The following is a 24,739-nucleotide window of genomic DNA, read 5'->3' on the forward strand; positions in this document are numbered from 1 at the left end:
AACGAGCTCCAATGCAGCGATCGCAGGTATATTGTACACCGTCACAATAACTGCCCGTCGCGCTTGCGGTGCAATGGCCGCCAAGCGAACAGAGACGTCGTTTCGTCGCGACGATACAATACTCGTCGATTTCTCGGATATATCTTCGCGATCACGTCGGGGTCACCAAATGTTTATTACGTTATTAAGTTAAAACGAGTAAACTGCAAAAATGTCTTTATTATTGCCTTGTATTACATTTTTGCCTTGTATTACATTTTTGATTTATTTGACGCGTGAAATGTCACCGCGTCGGTGAGTGAACTCGTACTGGCCGTCTGGTTCGGCGCTGTCGTCACTGCCTCCGCGCTCCCGGACCCCGCACCCCCGCTGTGGTCTTGTGCGTTGTCAACACAATGACTTTATTAACATTCGCAGAAAACCACCACTCCATTTTTCAATCGTTAGAATACGACCTACACAAACTATTTATTAAGATACGTACATTCTGAACAGACAGCGAAACAACAGTTAGATCCTTGTTTTTTTATACAGACATTGTAATGTATGTAGCTATATACTAATTAAATCCCGCAGCTTCGTCCGCGTGGATGTTGGTTACCTCTGTAAACATATATTATGTTTATCTAGGGTATAGACAATTCAATATTCAAAATTCTTCATACATACCTATGTTCCCAAATAAATAATTTTGAAGTTTGACCTAGAAACCTAATGTCAAAGATGTCTTGAATAGCTTCATATCGCTTTATGCATTAGTAGAGTTTCATCTTAAAAAACTTTTGAATAGGTTACACAAGTTTCAATTTTTGTTTAGGAGATTTCTAATTCTTTTTAGGAGAATAGCAATAACTTCAACCAGAAAAGTAGCCATAGTCGTTTCTTTACATAATTTATTTTTAATTAAAAAGCTATATGGTAAGAGGCCGCGGGACGCTCGGTCAGTAGGACGCGCTACCCAGAGGTTGTGTCGCACGCCGCAGCTGATTCCAGAAGTTTTTTGGTAAAAACCGTTATTTTGCACAATCTCACCCTTCCGAGTTTGAAATTTCAATATCCTGACGAACAATAGGTGCGTTAGCATCGCATTTTTTTGTAATCGTACATTTTTAAAAAATGTGGGGTAATGCATTTTTTATTATAAAAATAGTGGCAGCGGCGGAGACGTTATTCCTTCCCACGGCCGGGAAATGGGTCATGCATTGTTCCGTTCTCCGTTTTTGCGCTAAAAAAGAGATTTCGCAGCTCGGCGGGACCTGTCGCCTCCCGCCGGGCCCCCCCGCGCACCCCTCGCGCTCCTTGCACCCCTCTGACACACATTTTTGGGGTAAAAAATGTAAAAATGACGACGCAGCTTGCGATCAAGTTTTCTCAGGAGTATGTAACGAACGGTTTTTTATTTGCCGATAAATCTAATAGCGGCTTGTAGTACAGGAGGCGGCGGCTGAAGGGTTGTCGGCGCACCGGGACATCTGTCGCGACACAGATTACAACATTTCAAATAAATTTGAAGTACGCCTCGGGGCTCGGGCGGGAGGAGGCCGGGAGGCTGGACGTCAGCCGGGGGCGGAGGGCAATAAAATGATTAGGTAAACAAAACGAAGGCTGCGGGCTGTTTACACTGCAAACGCGGGGAGAGAGCCGCGGGGGCGGGCGGGCGGGCCGGCGGGGGGGAGGGGGGTGCGCGCCGAGATTACCTCCGTTTTAACGCGCGAAAGATTTCAAAGGCGACCGGCCACTTCACAAATAATCCATCAACATCTCGTCGCGACCCTTTAAAAGGCCACTCGGGCCCGACGAGGGCGCAAATTCGATTCTGCTGTAGATTGGAGTGCATATTCAGCTAACGAGGTTTACTGGGTGCCGCTCCCGCGCCCCCGGTCCGCACTTCTAAGTGCTGAAGCGTCTTACCTTATCTCTATAAGGAGTGCTCTACAGCATGAAGGGCGTTACATCACTCACACCGCTGCACAGTCGGTGCTGTCAGTCTGGCACACCTGCATCATCAATAATTCCGACCATTGTCAGGCTTTATTATACGCCATCATACAAATTATTGAAAGCCCATGCATATCGTATTACTCGCGTGTTAGCTAACGGCACCCCCCTCCCTCCCCGCTACCCCCTCGCCGCCGTGGCTCTGCCGCTGCTCCTACACGCGTGTTATTGTTTGAGTGGCTGCGATCAGCGCGGGTCATGTGGCGGCCGTGACCCGGGTGGCGCGACTCTTGCAATTAACTCGCGATGCTATCTCCCGCGGTCACCGAGCCCGTCAGCGACACATCGCGCTGCACTCACACGCTCGCTGCCCGCACCCGCACCCGCACCGGGACCGGCTACCGCGCACTCATAGCGTTCCTCTACCATGGAATCAGCTCCGGAACGCTATTTCTTCCTGACTACTACCACTACTTGACTTAGGCGCATTCATCGTCTATAATTAAAGAAGACTCCCTCTCGATGATCTCACTGACGTCTTAGGTCGAAAGTAAACATTCGTAATTTGATTTGTTTAAAAAAACTTTATCTACTTTGTTTTGTTTATATTCACGAATCTGTAAATAGCTTTAGAGTTATGAAATAGAAGTTAAGTGTCTTATATTAAGTATTCAAAGTCACCAACCGCCCCGCTGCCGCACAACAACTATAACTATTTAGCTGCGGAGGTACAGAGGACTAAGACAGTGGTCACTCATACGATATTCAATGAAATTAAATAATTAAGGGAGCAACTTTGTTTATACTTGAACATTTGTAACTATTAATGTATTTAATTTTATAGGGTTGATACCATGTGTACCAAAAACCATCGAAAATAGAAGTTATTCAATTCAATTCAATATATATTTATTTCGGACATAATTTTATCCATATTTTTGTTATTAATTACAATGACTTATGAACTATGTTAGTACGTTATTACATAACTTTTTTTGTAGGGTTGGTTATAGTTTTATATAGATCCCTACTTCCCTACTAATATTATAAATGCGGAAGTTACTCTGTCTATCTATCTGTCTGTTACGCTTTCACGTCAAAACGTTGAACTGATTTTAATGAAATTTGGTACAAAGATAGAGTTGACCTTGAGAAAGAACATAGGATAGTTTTTGCCCCGGATTTTGGAAGAGTTCTCTTGGAAACGCGATATAACCGACCTCGACGCGGGCGAAGTTTCGTACTGAACCCGCTGGTGACATACTCTTACCCGAGAGTGCCAGCAGGCTCTACGACAGCCGTTATAAATACTATTTACTTTCAATAATGTTTTTGGTTAAATGTTTAAGAAAATAGGAATAATTACAAATTTAATCCAATTGACATTCATTCATTGGACATTGTAAATAGCAGAATCGGGGCCCCGAGGCGATTGTAATTATCTCGGTACACAGATAATCTAGAGCCTGAGAAAGGACATAGGTTGTCCTAAACTAGATATTATAATTATGGTTGTAAGGGGGGGGGGGCAATGGGGGTCTTTTTTCAATTGACTATGATTTTCAAATATGGCTGAACTATGTTTTATTTAAATAATTAAGTATGTGCACAGCGGTTTTTGGGTATTTTGATTTTAAGTTTAACGGATAATTTTATCCCAGTATTAGGTATAAAAAACTGAAAGTAAAATAAACTGAAGTCCACGCAGCCGGAGTCGCGGGCTATGTGCTCGCGGTCCCAATATTAACGTGATTCCTAAGTTCCTTTGAAATTTATATAAATATGTATAAATCTTTTGAGTACAAACTTCAATTAAAATGACGTAAAGATTTTAATGTTTTTGAATATATTAAATACTAGTTGTTGCCCGCGACTTCGTCCGCGTGGTTAGAAGATCTAGAACCGTTTTCAGAAGCCCTAAAAAATTAATAATTTTCCCCGTTTTTAACATCCTATTATATAAACCCTATTATATAGCATCACTATAGTCTTCCTTGATAAATGGTTTATTCAACACAAAAATATTAGCACGTTCAAACATTAGAGATATAGTCATAGATTTACTTTTTAATTACAAGATGAATTAACCGCTAAAGCACTTAAGCAAGAGTTATTTTGTGTGGTTTCATCTTGAGCGCTTAAACAGAACTCGGCAAACGGTTTATGCTATGAGATGTTGTATCAAACTAATCTCGTTTATTTCAATATTACTTTTACATGAATTTAAACATTTAGCTGAGCGACAGTTTGACTGCTTAAATAAATATAATATCCATGTGGAGCATGATGATCTCAGACAAGGGGAGGATGAAATCAAATTTCATAAACATTTAATTGGGATTCAGTTTGAAACTATCGAAACTTTGTTACACATTTTTTGGTGTGTTTTACCATAGAATGCACTTAATTAGTGTAAGTGTGATAAGCGTTATATTACATTTATCTTAAATGTATGATTGCACTGTGTGTCTGTTGTTTTCTTTGTGGTTGAGTGTATGAGTCTTGAGCGCTCAATGTTTAATAGTATGTTTTTTGAACGCGCAACGTTTCGCTGTGTATTCAGGTCATACTTTACGTAAATTAGAAATATCTAAAGTGCAATTATTATGCAATTACTATAACAATATATTTGTTTAAGATATTTTATGTTTTCGTGCTGAGAGTTCGAGAGATCCAGGTTTCGACGTCGAGAGGTATCGAGAGGTAGTGACAGGCAGAGAAGAGCCCGAGTAGGCTCGCAGCTGTGTATTGTAGGCGCGGCGCGGTACAAGCGCTGCTGACAATGGTGAACAGTAATCGAATCAAAGTCGTTAATCGCACAAGCTCGAATAATCGGGCCGCGGCCGTCGACCGCGATTATTAATCGAAAGACGAAGCGCGGGCGCCGGGGGGGCGCGGGCCGGGGCTCGGTCACGAGCGGCCTACGAATGCCCAACATCCGAGATTTGAATACTAGATAATTAATATCGCTTTATTAGCGGTGGAAATATCGATTTATGAAGATATTATCCGCTTTGTGGTCGCCGGCCGTGCGGATGCCGCGTCAATCAATTACTGTCGGCTGGACTCCCGGCCCCCGGCCGCCGCCGCGCCGCTCGGCACAGCTCCGCCAGCGCGACCTGCTGCTGCTGCTCACGCATGCAGGACCAGTGCTCGCTGTGCTAGACAAGCTGCGTCGTCCGCACGCGGCTCACTTTAATTTGTTATCTTAATTTATTAATCGGTCGCAGTCGCCGTCCCGCACCCCGCGCTCTTCTCGCTACCTCTGCATAGCACTGACGTCACGCAGCGTACAAAAACCTGCGCACACGCAGGACTCAATACTAGTTTTGTATTTATAACAGAGGCCTGCAGTATTGATCGTGCACTAGTAAAGAGATGCGCATGCGCCGCGGCTACTATCCCGCGTCACCCGACTCCGTCACAGATATAACATTTTGTAGGAGGTCCTTGTATAAGTTGAATGATACATTGTCTGCGGTGGTAATTAAACATGGTAGGTAATTTGCTCATCAGTGTGTAGCTAGGGGGTGCTAATGAACATACTTTATTTAAACTATACGCTAAATAATTAACTTATACTCAATAATATTGCAATAGCCAATACGCCGGCTAGTAGTTTGGCCACCTCTGCACCTCACAGCGGCATCACAACAGTGGGCTGCGCCCGCGCCGCTGTCATGCGCCGCACAAACAAAGCGCTCACAGAGCTGCGCTCGCGCACCTATTACCGGCGTGAGTCTGCGTTTTATAAGTAACCAATATTTTATCTCAATTATCTCGTGTAATAGAGTTCTGTGAAGCCGATGTGAATATCTTGTTGGAAATCATGTCTTAGAAACTCCAGCGCACTTTACTGGATCACATTGGGGAGATAACGAGCCAATAGCGTCACAAGTGTTTGCGTGAGTCTAGTTGGAAGCCATCTTCAGGTACAATGCTGGCACACTGCACTTATAAGGATAAGTTCTATATTCCGAAGTCTTATAAGACAGTGTCGCTAATAAGAGCGACATTTCGTAGCAGTCTCGTAGCGCGCGTTGATGTCGTATACAGTGAGCTGCGCACGCGCACTCCTCACCCACGCACAGCTAAAAAGCCGCAGTAGTATTGGAATACATCTCAGTTCACAGCACGGCTGCACTAGGAGCGCGACGTTTCAGTAGTCACGAGTTACAAACTCGTCTCTTCTCACTTCTCGCAAAAAGGATTTAGCTAATTGCTTCCGTAAAATTAAGCTCACATTGATGTCATCGCCAGCAAAAAACTAAAATATGTATAATGCTGGAAGTTATTAAATGAGTTTTATCGGAATTAGAGTGGGCTCCTATAAGATGTTGCGTGGTATGTGCTGCACGCAGTCTTGTAGGACCAGAGGAGGCGCAATATTATAATACTAATGTGAAATTAAGACAATTGTCATGTCTACAAAATAAAAACGTTCTGTTTCTAGGATATTATAATAAAATTTGATCGTAATTAAGGAAACTGGGACACATGGACCTTTCCGAGTCCTTTACTATATAAGTACAGGCGTATGTCCTATCAGAATATGCATTTCACCATGTTTCATGTATTGTATCATGTTTGTTGTAATTAGCAGCGCTCAATGCGGCGCGGGCGCCGCGACACCCGCCTAACTGTACTGGTGCAGTTAGACCGGCGGGCGAGCGCGGGGAGGGGGGGGGGGGCGAGTCGGGTGACACCGAGCCGTCACGGGCTGCGGGATGCCCAGCACGGGCTCTGCACACGCATACACACGGCGACACGCAATGAAATGCAGGACTATGCTTTACAAGTTCATACTTACTAAAAAATAGGTATATGCCTAATGACGCAGATTGTTAAACCCGCGGCCTCCCGCCGGCTCAGCCGACAGTCGCGATGATCGCGCGCTACCTAATTAGCTGCATACTATACGGAGCTCGTGTCGGCGGTCACTGTTCACACTCACCGTCCGTCACAACACAAGGCGGGTGTTGTTTGTTTATCACTCCGTCATTATGTTTAATTAGCGGTCGGCGTGTCCGCTGTAATCATCACTGTACACCGCGCCGCGCGTTGGCTGCAGGGAAAAACACCAACAGCCATCGGTAGCTTCTCCGGTCAAAATTCAATCCTAATACAGTCACACCAAGTCGTAAAGTAGCATGTCGCCGCAATGGGAAGCAATTGTTTAGCAGAAACAATGGTGCGGATTACAACAACGCGATAATTTGAATGCGAAATGCAATTGTAATTAGTGGCTAGCTTGATTCTAATTGACACGTGTCAAAATATAGAAAACCTATTATGTCGGCTCGCTTCGGCCCCTGACCTTTTGATTCATAAAATATCGTTAGCGAGCGATCGTTACTGTGTAGTTAGTGGTACATGCGGTCTAAATGCCATCGATTAATAAACGAACTTACATTACTGATTAATTCGAGTGAACCGGACACGAGCAGGAAGCCACAGTGAGGAGTATGAGTGACGCGGGACGCCTGAGGCCAGACTTTGACGGTTAAGCAAAAGTAAAAACGGGACGATTTACAAAATTTGTATCCGTGTTTTATATAAAGTGTAACAGATCGGGCAAGCAGGTTACAGTGCGGCGGCGCTCGTGGCGGCGCCATTAGCGGCATCGGCAGCGCGGCGGGGCGCCCGCTAGCCCGCTCGCCCGGACCGCTCGCCCCCCGGCTCGCCCGGCCCGCTGCCCGCTCGCCCGCGCGCTCCCGCTCGCATGCAAATCCCGCGCCTACCTCATGCTGTCCCGCCGCTCGCCGCCGCCATCCCGCCGACCGTAATGATCCCACACACTGAACTAACCGCGTCTTCTTACCATCTACTCAGTCTACTCACTTTATGATAATATCATGTGATTTGAGCACTAAACTCTTATCACCCTGCCAGTGGAGCCGCCAGGTATAATACCCCGGCAGGGCTAGTGACAGCTCGCATCGCGGCCGCCTGTTGCAATACTCGAACACAAAGCGTACATAAATCAAAACGTGTTGATAATGTTTGCGTGCGCGACTAGCCCCGTCTCCCGGACCCGCCTGCCGGAGTCTCGACTCACTGGACACGCATGGCCACTGTTTGCTCACCCACAGAAGGTACAACGTTAATAATCTAATTAAGTTAAGCTTCTTTATTACTAAAAACATCACAAGAACGCTCTTTCTGCTTGCTTGACAAATAAGACATTTAATCAAACAATTTTCCTAACTTTCTAATAACTCGATCTGAATATGAATCTTTTTGCTATTAGGTATATACTTTTCATCGGATGTTATTCCCACGTTTACTCGTTATTCAATTTCTTTTTAGTGGCGACGAGCAAGGCTAATCAAATCGGTATGCTAATGACTTATTATTGAGGTCACATTGTGTTGCCTCGCTCACATAAGTAAACACAAGCGCCTGTAGTGTATGTCCGCCGCGTGGCGGCGACGCGACCGCCCCTGCCAACATATATTATGTGATAACTAGGCATAAGGATGCGCCACGAGCGCAGTGAATGTAATAAGGGAACATAATGACCGCTCGGTAGCCGGTTCGGTGCCAGAGCTTGGCGGTTCCCACGCGAGCATTAAATCAAATGACCAACAAATTGGACGAGTTCTGAGAAGAGCCGCCGAGGTGATCGCACCACGCTGGGGAGGAGGGGGGGGGGTGGACTAATATGTCACCTGCATCTGGTACATGCGCCGGGTAGTTATAGTACAGACAGATGTGGGTACGAGTATGATGCTCACTCTTGAAGGGAATCGAGCAAACAATTTATAGTAGGAGTTCTATGGGCTTAATGCGAAACGTGAGGGGGCGCGGGGCCCGGGGAGCGAGGATGAAAGTGAACTCGTGTGTCAAAGCGGGGAGCATCAGAAAAATGGCCAGTTGATTGGGTTCTTACGGGTGAGTTGGCGAGACCGCTAGGAATTCGAGCGCGGCCAGCGAGCGAAGGGACGCGGACGCCGACACAATTTAAAATTCAGATAAGCGGAATAAACACTCGCCCCCGGAATGTGCAGCCACCAGCCGGGCCCGCCAGTTGTAAGGGAACCATTTTCAAGCTACTTCTAGTGACAAATAAGTGCAAAACTTATTTGTTTTGAGCGTGAAGGCTAATTATGTCGGTCGCTTGTAAATAGTAATATAGTTTATGTTTGTAATTTTTTAAACTATAACGCATTATGTATACATAATCGTCAAATTAGAATTGTATTTAATGAGCCCACGCCGAAAGGGAGACGGACACTAAAGGTGCTCGTAAATGTTTAATGAAGGGGTTTAGCAGCGAGGCGGGAGCGTTCCTGACGTCACTCGCGGAGTGCCAGGTCTGCGGAGGCAGCTGGGGACAGATCTACAGCCATGTATAAATGCCTATTGTTATAAAATTAGAATTAGCATGTGTAGAGTGTTCGTCGGGCGCCGCATTCGGAGCGGAACCGTGGCCGCACTATGTGAGCTCATTACCGCGCGCCGGATAATTGAAAATGGCGAGCTCATTATAATATTTAGACAATTATTCATAGACGTAAATTATTCCCAGAGTAGACTGCTTACACGTCGCCTAATTACTGCGACGCGCATGCGCGGTGGCCGGCCACGTGGCGCAGCGCGAGGCGCACGTAGAGGGACGCTGCTGTGTGATGTGATGCTAACATAAACATGCAATACTAGTATATGTTTTCATTTATACTATGTCGAGTTATGCTCAATTCATTACCCAAACAGTTACAGGGTTGGCGGTTATTAAAGTGTTTAGCATAATATTATGCAAATACTAGTGATATGGCTTCCTTTGTAAGCCTCTTTTAAATATTAATATTGTGATTCATCGATGCTACCAGGATTTAAATGCTATAAACTGGCGGCAAGTGACTCGTCCAGTATTGCTGCTGGTGGCGCCGCGCCCTAAGACGAGCGCTGACTGACAGCTGTACTAATTAGTTACATGTTAGCATGTACCAGCCCGACTATCTGCTCACATCTACAGACAGTACACTACACCAATTTTAATTTAATATTACAATAATGAGGTAGTGCGCAACAGTGCGCCCGCGCAGCACAGCAGACGTTCCCACTTACTTATTCATGTGTCTGTAGCCGGCGCGGCGACGCGGCGGCGCGCGGCGCGGCTAGAACATGGACCCGCTCACGTAACTCGTACTGTGCATATGCGTCACACTAAAGGTTGGAGAACATGCACTGTTCACCTCAGGAGCCGACCTCACCTTGACCTGAACACTTGTCTTCACAGAGCTGGGCAAGTTTCTTCTGCTAGCCTTGTGAGGACCGAATATAGATATTATTCACTGCCGTTCACGTAACAAATAATATAATCCCACTCTATCAGGATAATAATAGTACGAAAGACTTTTGGATATTCTGGGACAACCCATGCATAGCATTATGACCGTGGTCATGACTCTCGCCCATAATAAAGGTTATGTATTTTTTGTCCCCGTTTGTGCAGGGCTAGTTTGCTCGACATTATTTCCTAGATCGTTTGGACGTAACTTCTGTGAGGAGGCAGGTCGGACAGTGGCCAGGACCTGGCGGACGCGTGAGTTTGGCGGAGGGCGGCGCCGGCGCCAGCCGCTCCTGAAGACTGTCACGCACGCGACGGAAGCGTCTAATTGAACAGTTCTCTTCACGCGAAGACTCGGCCTAACATCAAATCAAACAGTTCCTTCCTGCGCCCTTGAATGCTCAGTCAAGTCCGCGTGACACGAGCCCGAGGCGAGCGCCGCCGAGCGCTATCACCGCTCACGTTATTGATTATTACCTTATTGTAAGAGCACCGGTACCCGTGGTACGTGGTAGCCTATAACACTATTATACCACTTCAGACTATATTACGATAATTCAAAAGTAATTTGTAGGAAACAATATGACTGGCGAGCAGATGGAGCGCATTTCCATGCGTGGTAACGACATTGGTTTGTTACGTGCCTTTGCCACGAAATATATTGTGCGTACCTATAAAAATGTAGCGCCGTGATCGGATCACGTCCGATCATTAAGAGCACTCCGGGGAAGTGCGGGGAGGGGGTTGTGGCATTGCACGTACATCGAAACCTATGATGACGCAGGCATGGATGTCAGCATGTGACACGAACACGCGGAGTCTCGGCCGGCGGGACGCGAGCGGCGCGCGACCTTGACCCGGGGAAGGGCGCGGGGCGCGAGCTGCGGGCGGCGGGGAGGGGCGGCAGGTGCGGCGCACGCGTCGCAAATATCAACACATGTCACTCACCCCCGATATCGTTCAGGTACCGTTACTCCGGAGTCCGTTTAATTGCAGCCACTTCGCGAACTATTACGCAACCAGTTCGTTTCACTAAACGCGAGATAAAGTTCACGGCGCGGCTGACGGCGGCCACTTGTCCACGGCCACGATTATAGATCGCACTTTATGACTCCTGCAGCCAAACAGTAGTTAACTGCTCCACCGTGACGTCACCAGGTCCCTATAACTTTCCAGTGACCTCAGATCACACCGAACAGTAAGAAATGTTGAAAGACACAAGTTTCCGCAGGCATTTTTGTCATCAATAACGTGTTTTTACAAAAATAATATAATCAGTAACCCTATCTTAGTCGGATTCCGTGTTATAATTTTAATCTAAATATACACACAAGCGAAAACTGACTGACTGATCTATTAACGACGGGCCTATACAATAAGGGTTAATAACTCAAAATGTTGTAGTTTCCTTGAGTAGTGTAGGGTAGCCGATTTTAGGGTTATTCCAATAAAATGTATTTATAAAACCCGCGTAATTTTGTTTTGGTAAATTATCCTCTAAGAGACTATAGGGGTCTAGACGTTTGTATAAAATTTTTAGTTAAATAAATAAAATTCTTCATTTTATGTAGTATGTGTAAAATATTTTTTCGAAAAATTGCCGTTGAAGGGATAGAAGAACGGATGGCGTGCAGTTACTATGCAAGGTTTTCATGGTTCATACATAGAATTCTAAATACATTATACATTATTTTTTATGGGTAAATAAGTGAGGCCACGCGTATTAGGTCGCGGGCGGTCGTTACTAATCTAATAAACAAGAATAGAGAAAAGAATACTTATATTGAAATAACGAGTAATTAAATAATAGTCGCTTATTTACAGTAAAAGCTGTCGTCGCTTATTTTTACAGAATCGCGACATACCGGAAAGGTATTGTTGTTATTAAATGAAGGAGTAGCGGCAGTTGTAACGGGTTTATAAGCTGCGTCCGGTCTGGTCGGCTCGCTCTTGGCTCTATGCATTTTAAAGGAGTTTGCCTCACAGTTTCATCGTTTATTGCGCTATAAAGAAGCGATCCCTAGTTGTTACGGGGCGCAGTCTGTCGAGGGCATGATTAGGCATGCGCCGCGTCATCCAGCTCTGCTTTCCCTTCCGAGTCGAGAGGCGTGCGCTTGCGACGGAGACGCGATTTTTATTTTGCGATTGTTTTTGTTTTGTTTTTTAACGCTTCCTTCGACGCTCGAGCAATAAATTAGAAAGTCGCGGAGATTTTTTGTCACAATTTTATTGTTTTTTTGTACGACGATCGCTTTCTCCGACACGATGTAATTGTATTAAATCCCTAATTTGTAAAAAATACAGTATCTATTGTTTACGCAGTGAAAAGACATGACAAAGTTGTTAAAATGTGCATTGAGTATTGCTAATTGCTATTTTCTTGCATGGGAACGGTTTGGCTAGCCCTTGTGACAGCACCACTCACGGTGAGCTGCACCCAGCTCGAGCTGCGACTGCTGCAGAAGTAATTAACGAATGTGTGAGACTCACCGATGTCCATGCTGCGTGGGCTGCGGCCGCGGCGACTGGTGCGCGCGCGCAGCCCGCACGCAGCCCGGCCACCCCCACCCCGGGCGCCCTCGGGCTAGACCAGTCTAGGGCACATACATTATTCACCCCTATGAATGCAACTACTCTAAATGTCAGGCGGTGAGGCTAACGGGACCGCTGGGGTAGCGCGACCTTTACGGTGCTAGGGCGCGTGCGCGTGTGTGCGTGCGCCGGCTAACGGGCCCGCTGTCCGCCGCGGTGCCCGGCTAAACAACAACTTTACCTAATGCTTGGGCTGGTAACAAAACAAATCAAATGCGGCAATACACACAGTCACGTATACTTATGATGTGTGAGACATTCATTGTAACACGAAACACATGTTACCTTTATATTAGGTGTATGTAATTCTAACCATTCTGTGCGCTGTACAACTTGGTCAATCTCAAGAGCATGTGGTGCTAGCTGCATGACAGTACATTTACGTTTGGTTTGACTGTTCGTGCTCCAGAGACGCACACCCGATTACTAATTTATTTAAATTCCTCGGAAAAATTGAACACGGGAATATAGTAATGATGAAATTTACGAGCGCAAGCAGGTCGTAGATTACGTGACGTGTAAGAGGTGGCGGAGTGCCCCACGCACCGCATACGCTGTACTCGAATGTGTACCGTGTTCTCATGCGCAGTAGGTGCGTTTCCACTCGCGCGCTCACAACAAAGGATTTGCATACGATGAATTCGCAGAGTTTTTTGCTAGTAAAGTTTTTGTGAACGTTAAGCACCCGCGGCTGCTTTCAACACGACTACCTGCGCCTGCGCCCGCCGCACCACCTCTAGTGCGCCGCCGCGCCGCCGAGCGCCAGCCGATGTGTTGGCGTGCTCGCTGTCCGCACCAAGCCCAGCTCCGGGCTCGCAGACGAGCCACACTGTCGTCACACGCTAGCGGCCGCTGCTCACAATACTATGTGCTGTATTACCTACTGCAGTTTCACGGTAAGGTCAGCCAGACAGGTGCGCGCGCGCACGCCACGCGCACCGTTACGTGTATTTATAGCAAGCGCACGTATTTAACATTTAGGAAAACCGAAGATATTTAAACACAATGAAACTAGTTTACGCGTGTGAGGAGCGACGCGAGCATCGCCGGCGGGCAGCACACTGCCGCGCGACCGGCCAGTACGGGCGCAGAGCAGGCCGCGGCCCGCGCGTGTCGGCGCGCCGGCACCTGACGGGCTCCGGCGGAGAGCGGCGGATCTACTCGTTTTATATTAGTTATTGAAACTCCATAGCCGGTGTTTTATGAATGTGTTTAATGATTCATTCCTGTTTATTGTGATAATTGTAATGTGGATATCTTGTCAACTGTGATGTAAAACAACAATCACAGAGTAACAAGACCTCAGTGTCCCTTTAGCGCAATAACGGGCGCGGACGGACCTGAGCAATGTCTCTCGGTGTACCTATACCAAGCTGATGAAAAGAAGGGAAATAAAGAGATAGATTTCAGAGTGCCAAAGCAACAAAGCTTTTGCATTTTATCATAACGTTAGGACCTTTGTTGCACACTTCGAGTCGTAAGAAACGTCAAATAAAATAACGGCGCGGGCGCGGCTCCGGAGCTGCGCCCGCGCACGCACCATACTATTACTATTAGCACCCAAGCATTGTGTCCCATATAGTCTAATATACGATTTGCAATAAATCTTAAGTATAAAAAATCCGTATTCACGTCTCACCGGCGGCGACAAAAACTAATGGATATAGAAGGAAATATGCAAGCGATTGTTCGGACGGAGCAGAGGAAAAAAATGCAGGCAGATGCGCGCGCGCAGGTAGACGAGGACGCATGCAAATAATGCGAGAACTAGTCAAATGCTTTATAGTTACGTTATTAGGAAATATTATTAATTGACGACAATGTTACGACGAGTCTCCCCGCCTCTCTCTGAAAACGGCATTTCGCGGGTAGTCGGGAGGTTGGGGGAGAGCCTGTCCTTATCGAGGTCCGCTGGCGTTTTTTCGTGATCCAGCTGCGAGCCCGTACACGGCCCTGATGCAAATGACTGCTAATGAATAATCAGCTGGAGGCGCGGAGACGGCGCGCGGCGCATACCGCGGCGCACTGCTAGCTGTTGCTGTAGTTTATGGACCGTTACCGTTGTTTAGGACGGTATTATGTCACTTTACGCAGGCACACTGTACGAGTACTCAACCCTCTCGAGGACGGGGATGACCCTGGACACTAATAGGTTAATTTAAAGCAGAAATGTAGCGTGTTTGTTGTTGCCGTTTAGGCACAGCAGAGGTCGCACATTCACAAAGCAGTTGGATCAGCATTCGAGAGCGCGTCCGCGGACAGGTCGCCGCGTATTTACATATTACCTTACGAGTTCCAAGAATGCTGTGCTCGGTGGTACATACATACAAGTGCTGTTCAGAATAATCCCTTATATGTTCCCTTCTAACTGTTCTGGACACATCATACAACGATGCGTGTGGGACTGACACTTATTTCTAAACGGTGTTAATTCTGGTAAATGTCTCGCTGTTTACAGTCTAGGAGGAAATATGCATGTAAGTGCCTCGTTAACTGTTCTTGTGGAATTATAGAAAAACTCTTGACAACGTTGTCATCACAGATTTGGAGTCAAGTATGTAAGAAGCGCGCGCGAGGTGTCAACAGAAAGTACTCAGTCAGTCTGTACGTACTGTATGAGCTAGCCTATCTGTAGATATGCTGACTGCTGTCTTGTCACTTTACATGCTACTGTTATTTTAAATCTTCTCTTCTACCGTTGTGATTGTATACATTGTTAATTTATAAAGAAACTTAAGTAACCGTTTTGTCTAAAACTCAAGGTTTTCCTTATATAAGGGAGTACTCTAAATGAGTCAATAAATTTTCATTGTGAATAGCCTTTAAGAGTAATGTCATTATTGATTTGTCTTCCTCAGGCCAGTGCCAGCAGCAGCTCCACACGAGCTGTTCCCATGTGTGCTCGTGCTCTGTGAACACGTGTGAGGAAACCTTCTGCTATTGAAACCTGCGCGAGTCTAATTAACGAATCTTATTCTGAGAATATTTTAACAATTTCAATGAGTTATAGTGTAACAATGCTAATTAATAACATCAGATGTAATTAGAAATTATTTGAATGAGAAGCAAGACTACACGGGTTTGTTTTATTTTAACGGTTACTTAATAAGTTTTTGTGTTAAAACTAACGCGAACTTGATATTATCGCGGTCTTGTGAGTAATACCGAACAATATCGATCTTCAATTAACAATTGAAACGTGACTCAATTCAACTAGTCTGATAGGAGTGTGGAAGATGTTAAACAAGCGGTCAGCTGAAAGCAGACGACTTTTAGTTTGAGTTTGAAACAAATAAAATATATATTATTACAAGTAAATATTACAACGGCTACAAGTCAAGTTATCTGCAACAACCTTTAGAGGCTATAACAGTGTCTCATATTACACAAGTTTGAAGTAATTAGAATTAGCAGTACCCGGAGCCGCGAGGTGGCGCGGGCGGTGCAGCGGCGCGGCTAACAGCGCTCATATTATGCTAATTACAATTATTAATGTAACACAAGCAATATTATGCTAATCACGATATTAATGTAACACAAGCAATTAAGTAGCGCGTTAACCCCGGCCGGCGGGGCCCGGGGCCGCGAGCCCGGGGCCCGCGGGGCCCATTGACGGGCTGCCGTGAATGAGTCGCACGCGCGTGTCAGTGTGTGCGTGACACCAACACCTCGCTACACTTTGTGCCAACTTCAGAATACCCGATGTATGAGCTCCAACTGACACAACGTGCTTCAGCGGACATCTGTCATTTTATGGATATCGATACTGGGCATGATAATAATCAGCTCCCTGCAGGAAAGCATTAGTCTATATCGAAAAATGATATCGTATATCCGACACGAATTATCATCAGCCCATCACAATTTGTGGTAAACAAAGTTTAGTTTAGGAGAGTTAACTGACTTGAATGTTTTAAGATTCTCTGAAGCCAAAGTAATTAGTAAAGGTAATAATAGGACCCAGTCTAAATATAGTGTAAGCAGTAAGTTGTTGTTTAAATATTTTGAGCACTGTGTCAAATAATGATAATAATTGGCAAAAATATTGTTCGATGGTAAGCAGCCGTCCTCGGTGAAGCACATTGTAACGAGGTCCCGCAGAGCGGAGACGGCCGCGCCCGGCCGAGTCGCTCTCATCAGTATGCACGCGTTATTACTGTAATAAGTGTGTTATGCCGCTCTTCATTATAATATATTAAATTAAAGCGATAATAACAATGCACGTGTTACAGATAACGCGTGTACTCGTGTCCCTCGCTGTGCGAGAGGTAGAAATCAAGGAAATGCCAATAATACAAGTGATCACTTAGGAGAGCTGTAACTAAAATATGTTAATCTGTTAACATATCACAATAACCAGCTAGGAAGAAAAAGGTGACACATCAGATTCATGAGGCTTTATCAAAAAAGTTTATCAAGAAAGACGTTCAGTTTACGTACTCTTAAGAGTACCTAGCTCATAGACATCATGTGGGCCTCCAAAGAGTCGTCTGAGAGATCTGTCTCAGTAATATCTATTGACATGTTTAATAAGGTAGAATACAATCGTAAGTATGATGTACATCGCATGTAGGCTGCGGCGGTCTGGGCCGCGCTAACCCGCACCGAGCAAGCTGTCGCAAAAACTGAGGAATTTTCATTGAGCGACCATATTAGCGGGAGCCTGACAGTCTACATACAAGGTGTAATGATGGCGATGCCTAAATTTATACCCTCTGTGATTGTAACACGTATCCAGCTGAATGGAGGTGAAAAAAAAACAAGGTGCTTAGTGGGATATTAAAACAACCACTGTTGCGTCCTCTGCTGACGCTACGAATTGTCCGAAGTCACAATAAGTATAGGAGTACAGCTAATGGATTCCACTTATTTTATGTTTTACAATATTTGACATTCCTGATTTGCTTCCCTGATGATTCAGTTGAAGCCGTTTACTTTAGCTGTAGTGACTCGCAGTAATGCGTGCTATTGCGTCAATTACAATAAGTTTCAGTAGATGGTGTTGTTTACGAGGTGCAGCCGAGACCAGGAGGCGTGTGCTAGTGCGGGGAGCACAGAGCGCCGCCATGGAGATGTGTGCCCGCTTTCGAGTGATTAAATTTACATAGGAAATTACACACAACTATGTCGGGCCGCAGCGCTCGCGCACAGGAATCCGCACTTAAGCCATTTATACCATTTCGCCATTTTTGACGATTTCAGAAATGTAGAAACAAGATTATAAGCGTAAACGTTCAAACTGAACGACTACATAAAAGAACATCAAATATTCAAGTTTCAATAAATAATTTGATTGGCAATTATTAAAATGAATCAAAAATACATCAAATATACTAAGCAGCGTGGAGGCCGCTATACCCCTGCTATCTAGTGCTTATATTAAGTAACGTCACCGCGGACTTACTGTGCTACTAGCAACTATAGAAATCTAAGTGGAACTCACGGCACCAGTGATCGGTGATGAATGAGTGTGCAGTTTCCCACAGTGGGCATCACGCATGTAACACCAGTAGTCGACTCTGTTAAGTTAGGATAACAAACTCTACTGTAATTTGGGCGTAATTCGTGCGGCGGGCGGCGGAAGCTGCTGCGTCACGCGACGTGGGAGCCGGCAGGCGGCGCCGCGCGGCTGTCCTATGCAAATTATAGTCCGATAGTGAAACGCTATGCGGCTTCTAGTAAACGATTAAATCTTAACTGTAGTCGATTTACAAAATGAAATCGAACTAAATGCCCATGTAGGGGAGCTGCGCACTCAGTGGCTCGCGACTATCCGTCAACGGCGGTAATAAAGCGCATCTCTCAAATAAAGCACTGATAAAGAGGCTAAAGCCACATAAAAACTGTTAAATTACGAGCATGCAGTGTGACAGATGGGACGTCTCGATGTCATCGTAGAGACGCGTTTTTATCTCATCGGATTTGAATAATAGTAAACGACGCGCCACCACTCGCCAGAGAGGTGCAGAAGGCCCAGTGCACACAGCGTGAAGTCAAAAGAAATAGATGAAGTAATGCAGGTACACCCGTGTCCAGAATTGTCAGTATCGACATAAACATCAGCAGCATCTATTCGATATTCCAGAAGGGCCGCGGCGGCGCGCGGTCACTCGGTGAGAGCCGTGACGCACGCGCATCACAGCCCGCGCTCCTCGCTGCCCGCGCCCGCCGCCCGCGCCCGCCGCAACACGCTTTTTACCCGCGCCGGTCCATTCATCCCGTAATTAACGCGAATAAAAAATGAACCTAGTCGAAAATTAGAAATGTTTCGGTTTCAACGCGCGGCCGCACAAAAACCGATTCAGCTGTGAATTTATATTAATTTAATTATGTCGTCGTTTTGTCTCGGCGTGTGACGATGCGGTATGGCTAAACGTGAGCCGGAGACCGCCGAGCTGCCGGAGGATGGTCATGCAGCTGTATCACAATAAGTTGGAGTCTGACTCACCGTTCAGGTCGAGCACCATCTGCGTGTTGAAGAAGTGGCTGACGTCGCCGCGCCCCGACACTGCAAAAACACACACTTTGTTATTATGACGACCCAGAAGGTAACCTAACGCTATTAATCTGGTAAAATTACTTGCAATTATCAGTTGCAATCATTACAATATTGTAAAGACCTAAAGAAAAGACACAAATATGCAATACACTATCAATAAACAACACAGTGCACCCCCCCCCCCCCCCCCCTCCCGCATATGTAGTTACGCGTTGCTGAGCCAGGCTCGTGGCGGACGTTTGTTCAGCGTCATCTTTGTCTGGGCACCAAAGGTGCTCGGTGAGCAAAAGTGTGACACAAACCGTATGAGCGAGGTGCAGGTCGCGCCGTCGACAACAATGGCGAGTGGGTGTCCGGCGGAAAGCCGACCCACACCCCGCGCAGTGTGCGCCGTCGCAGCGGGAGCGGCGGCAGCTGCCAGCGACGCTGCCCGCTTCCATTGTGCACTGACCGTTGCGAAATCATTGCCATTGTAATGATGATTGTGCGCCAAACGAGTGGGCGGACCGCAGCCAGCTTTGGGCACACGTATCTAATAGAAGACACGTCGAGAACCCGTACCGAACTGACCGATCTCACCAAATTATTGCCGTAATACACAGTCTAAATTGTGGGGTCACCTCCCGCTGACTACCGGGCATCACCAATTACTAGTAATCGAATATTGAATTGCCTCAGAACATGGTTAAAACAATGCAATAGAATCCGACAGTCGAAATACATTCGCAATTACATACATAACATCATGTTCACTAATCACTTCGCCACTGACTGGGGTGTGATGAGAACAAAACTGTAGAGCGACAAGGTTGCAAGTAGTTTCAATTAAACGGGAGTGCATAACTGCTACTGTTCGACGCTGCCGCGGTGTTACCTGCGCAAGTTATACCAAGACATTCAATAAGAAGCACCTTCTAACAAAACATTTGCTGCATTCAATATTTCGTAACAATGGTAACTCCATGTGAATATTAATGGCTCTCCTTTTTCAGGAAAGTATAGTACCTGTAGTGGTATCTTTTCAATCTAAAACCTTATTGTGACGTTTAAGTTCTATTGCCTCACTCGCCTCTAGGTTTATTTTGATAAGCACGCTTTACATAAAAAGGGGGTTAGTTAAACATATGCTCGAATAGAGTCGCAAAAACAAGTGGTTGTTAAATGTTAGCAAGTTGTCATACATAACAGGTAACGGGGCCTAGCGTCCGTGTGTGTTTGTGTGTGTGTATGTGTGTGTGTGGACGCGACACTCATTATACATTACAATGCTGATGTAGGCACAGCGCGGACGCGGCCGGCCGGGGTGCTGATAGTCATCGGGGAACTTCGTAGCGCATGGGATCATTGCTGTACCTACTGACAAGTCTTAGATTAAATTTCATAATGCCCTATAACGTTGGACAAAATTGTTACAAATTATATAGTGTTCTGAAATGGCATTTAATAGATCGGACCGAGAGGAAGAACCCTTTTTTTAGATATTCAATCTGCATTTCGACCTCGTGATACTTTTCGAAGTTTTTGATAGAGTGAATACTAACGCAAAAATCCACTCAACTGGGCCCCGATTCTGCTATTTTACAATGGCCGATGAATAAATGGCAATTGGATTAAATTTGAAATTATTCCTGTTCTCTGTTGTGAATATAATAATTGGAAGTTAATTGTATTGACCTTGGGTGTACCGTCTCGTACTAACTTTCCAATTATTTTGCAGGAAAAAAATACAAAAAATATCATTTTAAGCCAATTTTCATTCATTCATCGGCCCTGGTATTTCGTGCTGGATACGAACTTTCGGATTTTACTAGTCAATTGAAACAAACTTCACATTTGCTCAAATGGCAAAATGCTACGATTTAAAGGACGGTATTCTGTCACGAAAAGGCAGCAGTGACTTGGAAACTTCTTTATGAAAGGTCAAATAAACATGAAGTCCGCGCGAGAGGCATGACCGGCATGAAGATGTTCCCCACGGGGCGCGCCGGACATGTCAGACTATTTGCTTAAATATTAGCACAAAATGTTGGAGGGCGGCGTGCAGCCGTGCGAGCGCAGGAGCCGCGCGACACCCGCGCGAGCGCCCGACTCCTAACTGTACACATAATCAAATGAACCGTTCTTCAAAGTAGTGTAACCTCAAATTGTCTCGCGATTGGAAAGTAACGAGAGACATTACAGCGGCCCGAGCACCCGACCCATGAGCTGCTCATCAATAAATACTATTTTGGGAACTTTTTTGCCGCTTCTGTAAGAATAAACGTTTTCCTTCCCGAGAGATTTAAAAGATAGGATCGCATTAACCGACGGAGTATAAACGAGGTGCGGCTCGGCTGCGGGAAGGCTTCTATTTAAAGCGGGGGGTCAGTCCGGCCGCCATCGTTCACGGGACGCGCAGTAAATCGCGCGCGTGAATTACGGCGCCGCGCCGCTCCGCTCCGGCCCGCGCTGTCCCGGGGGATCGTCTCTACTCCGCTACTCCATAAATCGTCCCCATTTGGCTAACCCGCGAATCAAAGAAAAGTAATTCACAATGTTTAAATCCAATTTGAAAGGAAAGGGGGCGACACGACCCCTTCTCACTTTCAATATTATTGTAATGTAACAAGCTATTAATATACCGCCAACGAGCGGCGGCTACTTCAAAGGAATAGCTTAACGCCAGTATCGGGCCCGAGCAGCGCCCTGCCACGGTGACTGCGCTGCACAACTCCCGCGCCGGCCGGCCGGGTGCTTGTAGCAAGCTACTGAGCTGCCTTCATTAAGGATTTTGGGAATTTGTTGATTTATCTTAGAATAAACCATTCTGACAGTTTTGCACAGTAAGTACAGTAAGTAATACATATTTGATCGTGGTCAGTCGGACGCGGGCTCGTCGCCAGCCACCATGCATCACGGACGTCCCTCCGACACCGAGAATGTTGCACCGAGCAGACGCGTGGATCATTATAAATGTAAATAACGTTAATGAGAAGAGGCCGTTACGAGCACTAATGAAACTGCTAATTAATGCAGAAATTAGTTAATGGACGAGCCTGGTTTCAATTAGCATCAATCACGAAGCGCAATATCGCCAGTGGAGCCGTCCGCGTATGTGTCGCGCCCGCACAGCCCGGCACAGCCCCGGCGGCGTGTAGTACGAGTGTCGCTCAGTATGCATCTTCTGCTGTCGCACGCGCGGGCCATGCTTATGCATGCACGCAGTTTCTAAAGCCGCAGTTTGGAGAGCATCGGCCATCAATATGCGCACTCTTAACGGACACGCAACACGTCTAAATCGCACCAACTACAAAACATCATATATGAATACTTGAGTGTCTACTATACACAGAACCTGGACTAATTTCAAATATGCTTCTGTTTTAAAATAAACAACATTCTTAGAGACTGCAATGTGGATCAGCTGACTACAAAGACACGCTGGCTGGTGTTCGTGAAGAACGTTCTCATTTACATGCACAAGAGTGATATTCGATATATGATCTTACTACCTATGTGTGTTATATGTTTCAAGCAGAGTAATACAACCATCTGTCCAGATATCTAGGCCTACATTAAGTTCTTGTGGAGAACACTATAAACAGAGAAACTTTGACTATTGGGATACTCTTAATTTTGTAGATTAGAGATTATATCTTGAAATATATGACAACTATACCGCTGGGAACGCGAGATAGGTTAATATTTTTTATATTTTGGTCATTTTTGATGACGGTACGGCATGATGGCGTCAAGGCCTGAAGGCGAGCGGAGCCGGGCGACTGAGCCGGCGACCGGTCAGAGGTAGCTGAGTTACTCGCACACTCAGTTAGTGGTTGGTTTACAATCAAGTTTTCTCATGAATGGTGCGTGACGTCACGGATCGATCTCGTCACAATAAGTCGCATGTATCGGCTGGAGGATAACGCGTAGCGGGGTCAATGACCGCGGGTGGTTAATTGCGTGCCCCGGCGGCTGCCAACCCCCGCGTCGCGCCCCCCCCCCCCTCCTGCCCCCCGCCGCCCGCCGGCTGAGATGAGACCTTCGTCTTAAGAGCAACATTTGGCCTACATCGCGATCGATCCGTTGTGTCGCAAGTTCACGCACGTGGTAGTGACACCGCCGGCCACAGCTGACGCCCGCCACTGACACACCACTGCGCTGCCACTTACAATACTAGTCTACGACATGTTTACACTGTACACATAACACTCAAATACTGAACTGTATTTGGGAATAGCAGCTCTGAGGATTTTGTTTTGTTTCTGTGTATGTTGGTTAATTATATGCAAACACTACGCTTATTACACTGTCATTTATTTTGTCAAAGCGAACAGTGGCGTCAGAACAACTTAAAAACCTTTCTTCACAACATAAAATTATAATAAAGCATGAGCAGACGCCGCGCTGACTAATTAATGTGTAGAATGCGTTTGTTTAAACGGAAATTGAACATAACTCCGCGGCTCCTAACAAACGCTAGCGGCGTTACTAAAAGGTACGAGCCAGATCTCCAAACCTCGTCCCGACACAGTGAGAGGCACCGGCAGAAGGCACACTGTGACGCCATGTCGCGAGGGTGCTGGCGGAGGAGGCGGCGCGGGGCGCAAGGAGTCGCGCCGAGTGAGCCTACTGCGGCCGGGTCTGGCTGGTGGCGTGGGTTACGAGCCTCGGAAGTGTAGCCACAAGGCGTTACCTTCGCCGGCACGTCGTTATGACACCGACGCAATTTGTGCGCCGTTTATAACATAATAAAACATCAATTAGGCTTCGTCATCACACATTTGAATGTGTCTGCTTGCTGGCGTCACTGCGCGCTGCGCTCGCGCAAGAGACGCTACATTAAGCCGCGCGTCGCCGGCGTCGCTCCACCGCACAAACTTAACGAAAGCCGGATCCTCATTACGCCAAGACTCTGCGCCGGCAGCGCCCTCCTCACACCACATCATACAAATAACAGTAGCCCTATACGTCATTGATTAATTTCTGAACAGCTTGCCTGATTGAAACAAGTACTTAGCAAAGTCATGTATATATAAATAAGATAATTGAACCGATCGGGTAGCCCAGGCCGCGTTGAGCTTAGCGGACATGACGTACCTGTACAAGTAGAGTTATAAAGTAACACCAAACGAGGCTTAAGTAAATGTGACGCGCGACTCGCTAACTTGTTAAGTGGGTGTTATAATTGTAGGCAGCGACGGAGCCGGAAGTTGCGCCACATACATTACGCGAGTTACAGGTGCGAGCGGGCCGAGCCCGGGCTCCGGGCTCCGAGCTGGTAGCCAGCAGGCGCGTTGGGGCGGGTCACCCATCTCATCATCAGCGAGCGACGGAGACAACATCGCTGTTAACATAATCTGCTCATGTTACAAATTTATCCTCCACGTCAAAAGGACTAAATTCTTCAGGGCGGGATTCGTTTGTCCAAAAATAAT

The 24,739-nt window shown here is 46.2% G+C and overlaps 1 protein-coding gene and 1 long non-coding RNA gene across 5 annotated transcripts in view; one reads left to right on the top strand and one right to left on the bottom strand.

The window, feature by feature from the left end:
• The window catches only part of LOC113497824, a 31,694-nt gene extending 14,469 nt beyond the window's left edge, over positions 1-17,225 (top strand). The window contains exon 3 of the long non-coding RNA XR_003400931.1: positions 15,682-17,225. This is a non-coding gene — a long non-coding RNA (uncharacterized LOC113497824). The remainder of the gene's footprint in view (positions 1-15,681) is intronic.
• The window catches only part of LOC113497823 (protein nubbin-like), a 57,839-nt gene that overhangs the window by 26,770 nt on the left and 6,330 nt on the right, over positions 1-24,739 (bottom strand). For 2 of the 4 annotated variants that reach the window (XM_026877582.1, XM_026877581.1), the window contains exons 1-2: positions 19,625-20,906; positions 19,272-19,331 (exon numbers count right to left, since the gene is read on the bottom strand). In XM_026877582.1, the coding sequence (XP_026733383.1) occupies positions 19,272-19,331; positions 19,625-19,793 (229 nt within the window). In that variant the 5' untranslated portion in view covers positions 19,794-20,906. Of the gene's footprint in view, positions 1-19,271; positions 19,332-19,624; positions 20,907-24,739 lie in introns of those variants that run through there. The other 2 variants (XM_026877583.1, XM_026877584.1) reach the window with 1 other exon arrangement.

Source organism: Trichoplusia ni, chromosome 9 (assembly GCF_003590095.1).
Source record: "Trichoplusia ni isolate ovarian cell line Hi5 chromosome 9, tn1, whole genome shotgun sequence".
Taxonomy (NCBI): Eukaryota; Metazoa; Arthropoda; class Insecta; order Lepidoptera; family Noctuidae; genus Trichoplusia; species Trichoplusia ni.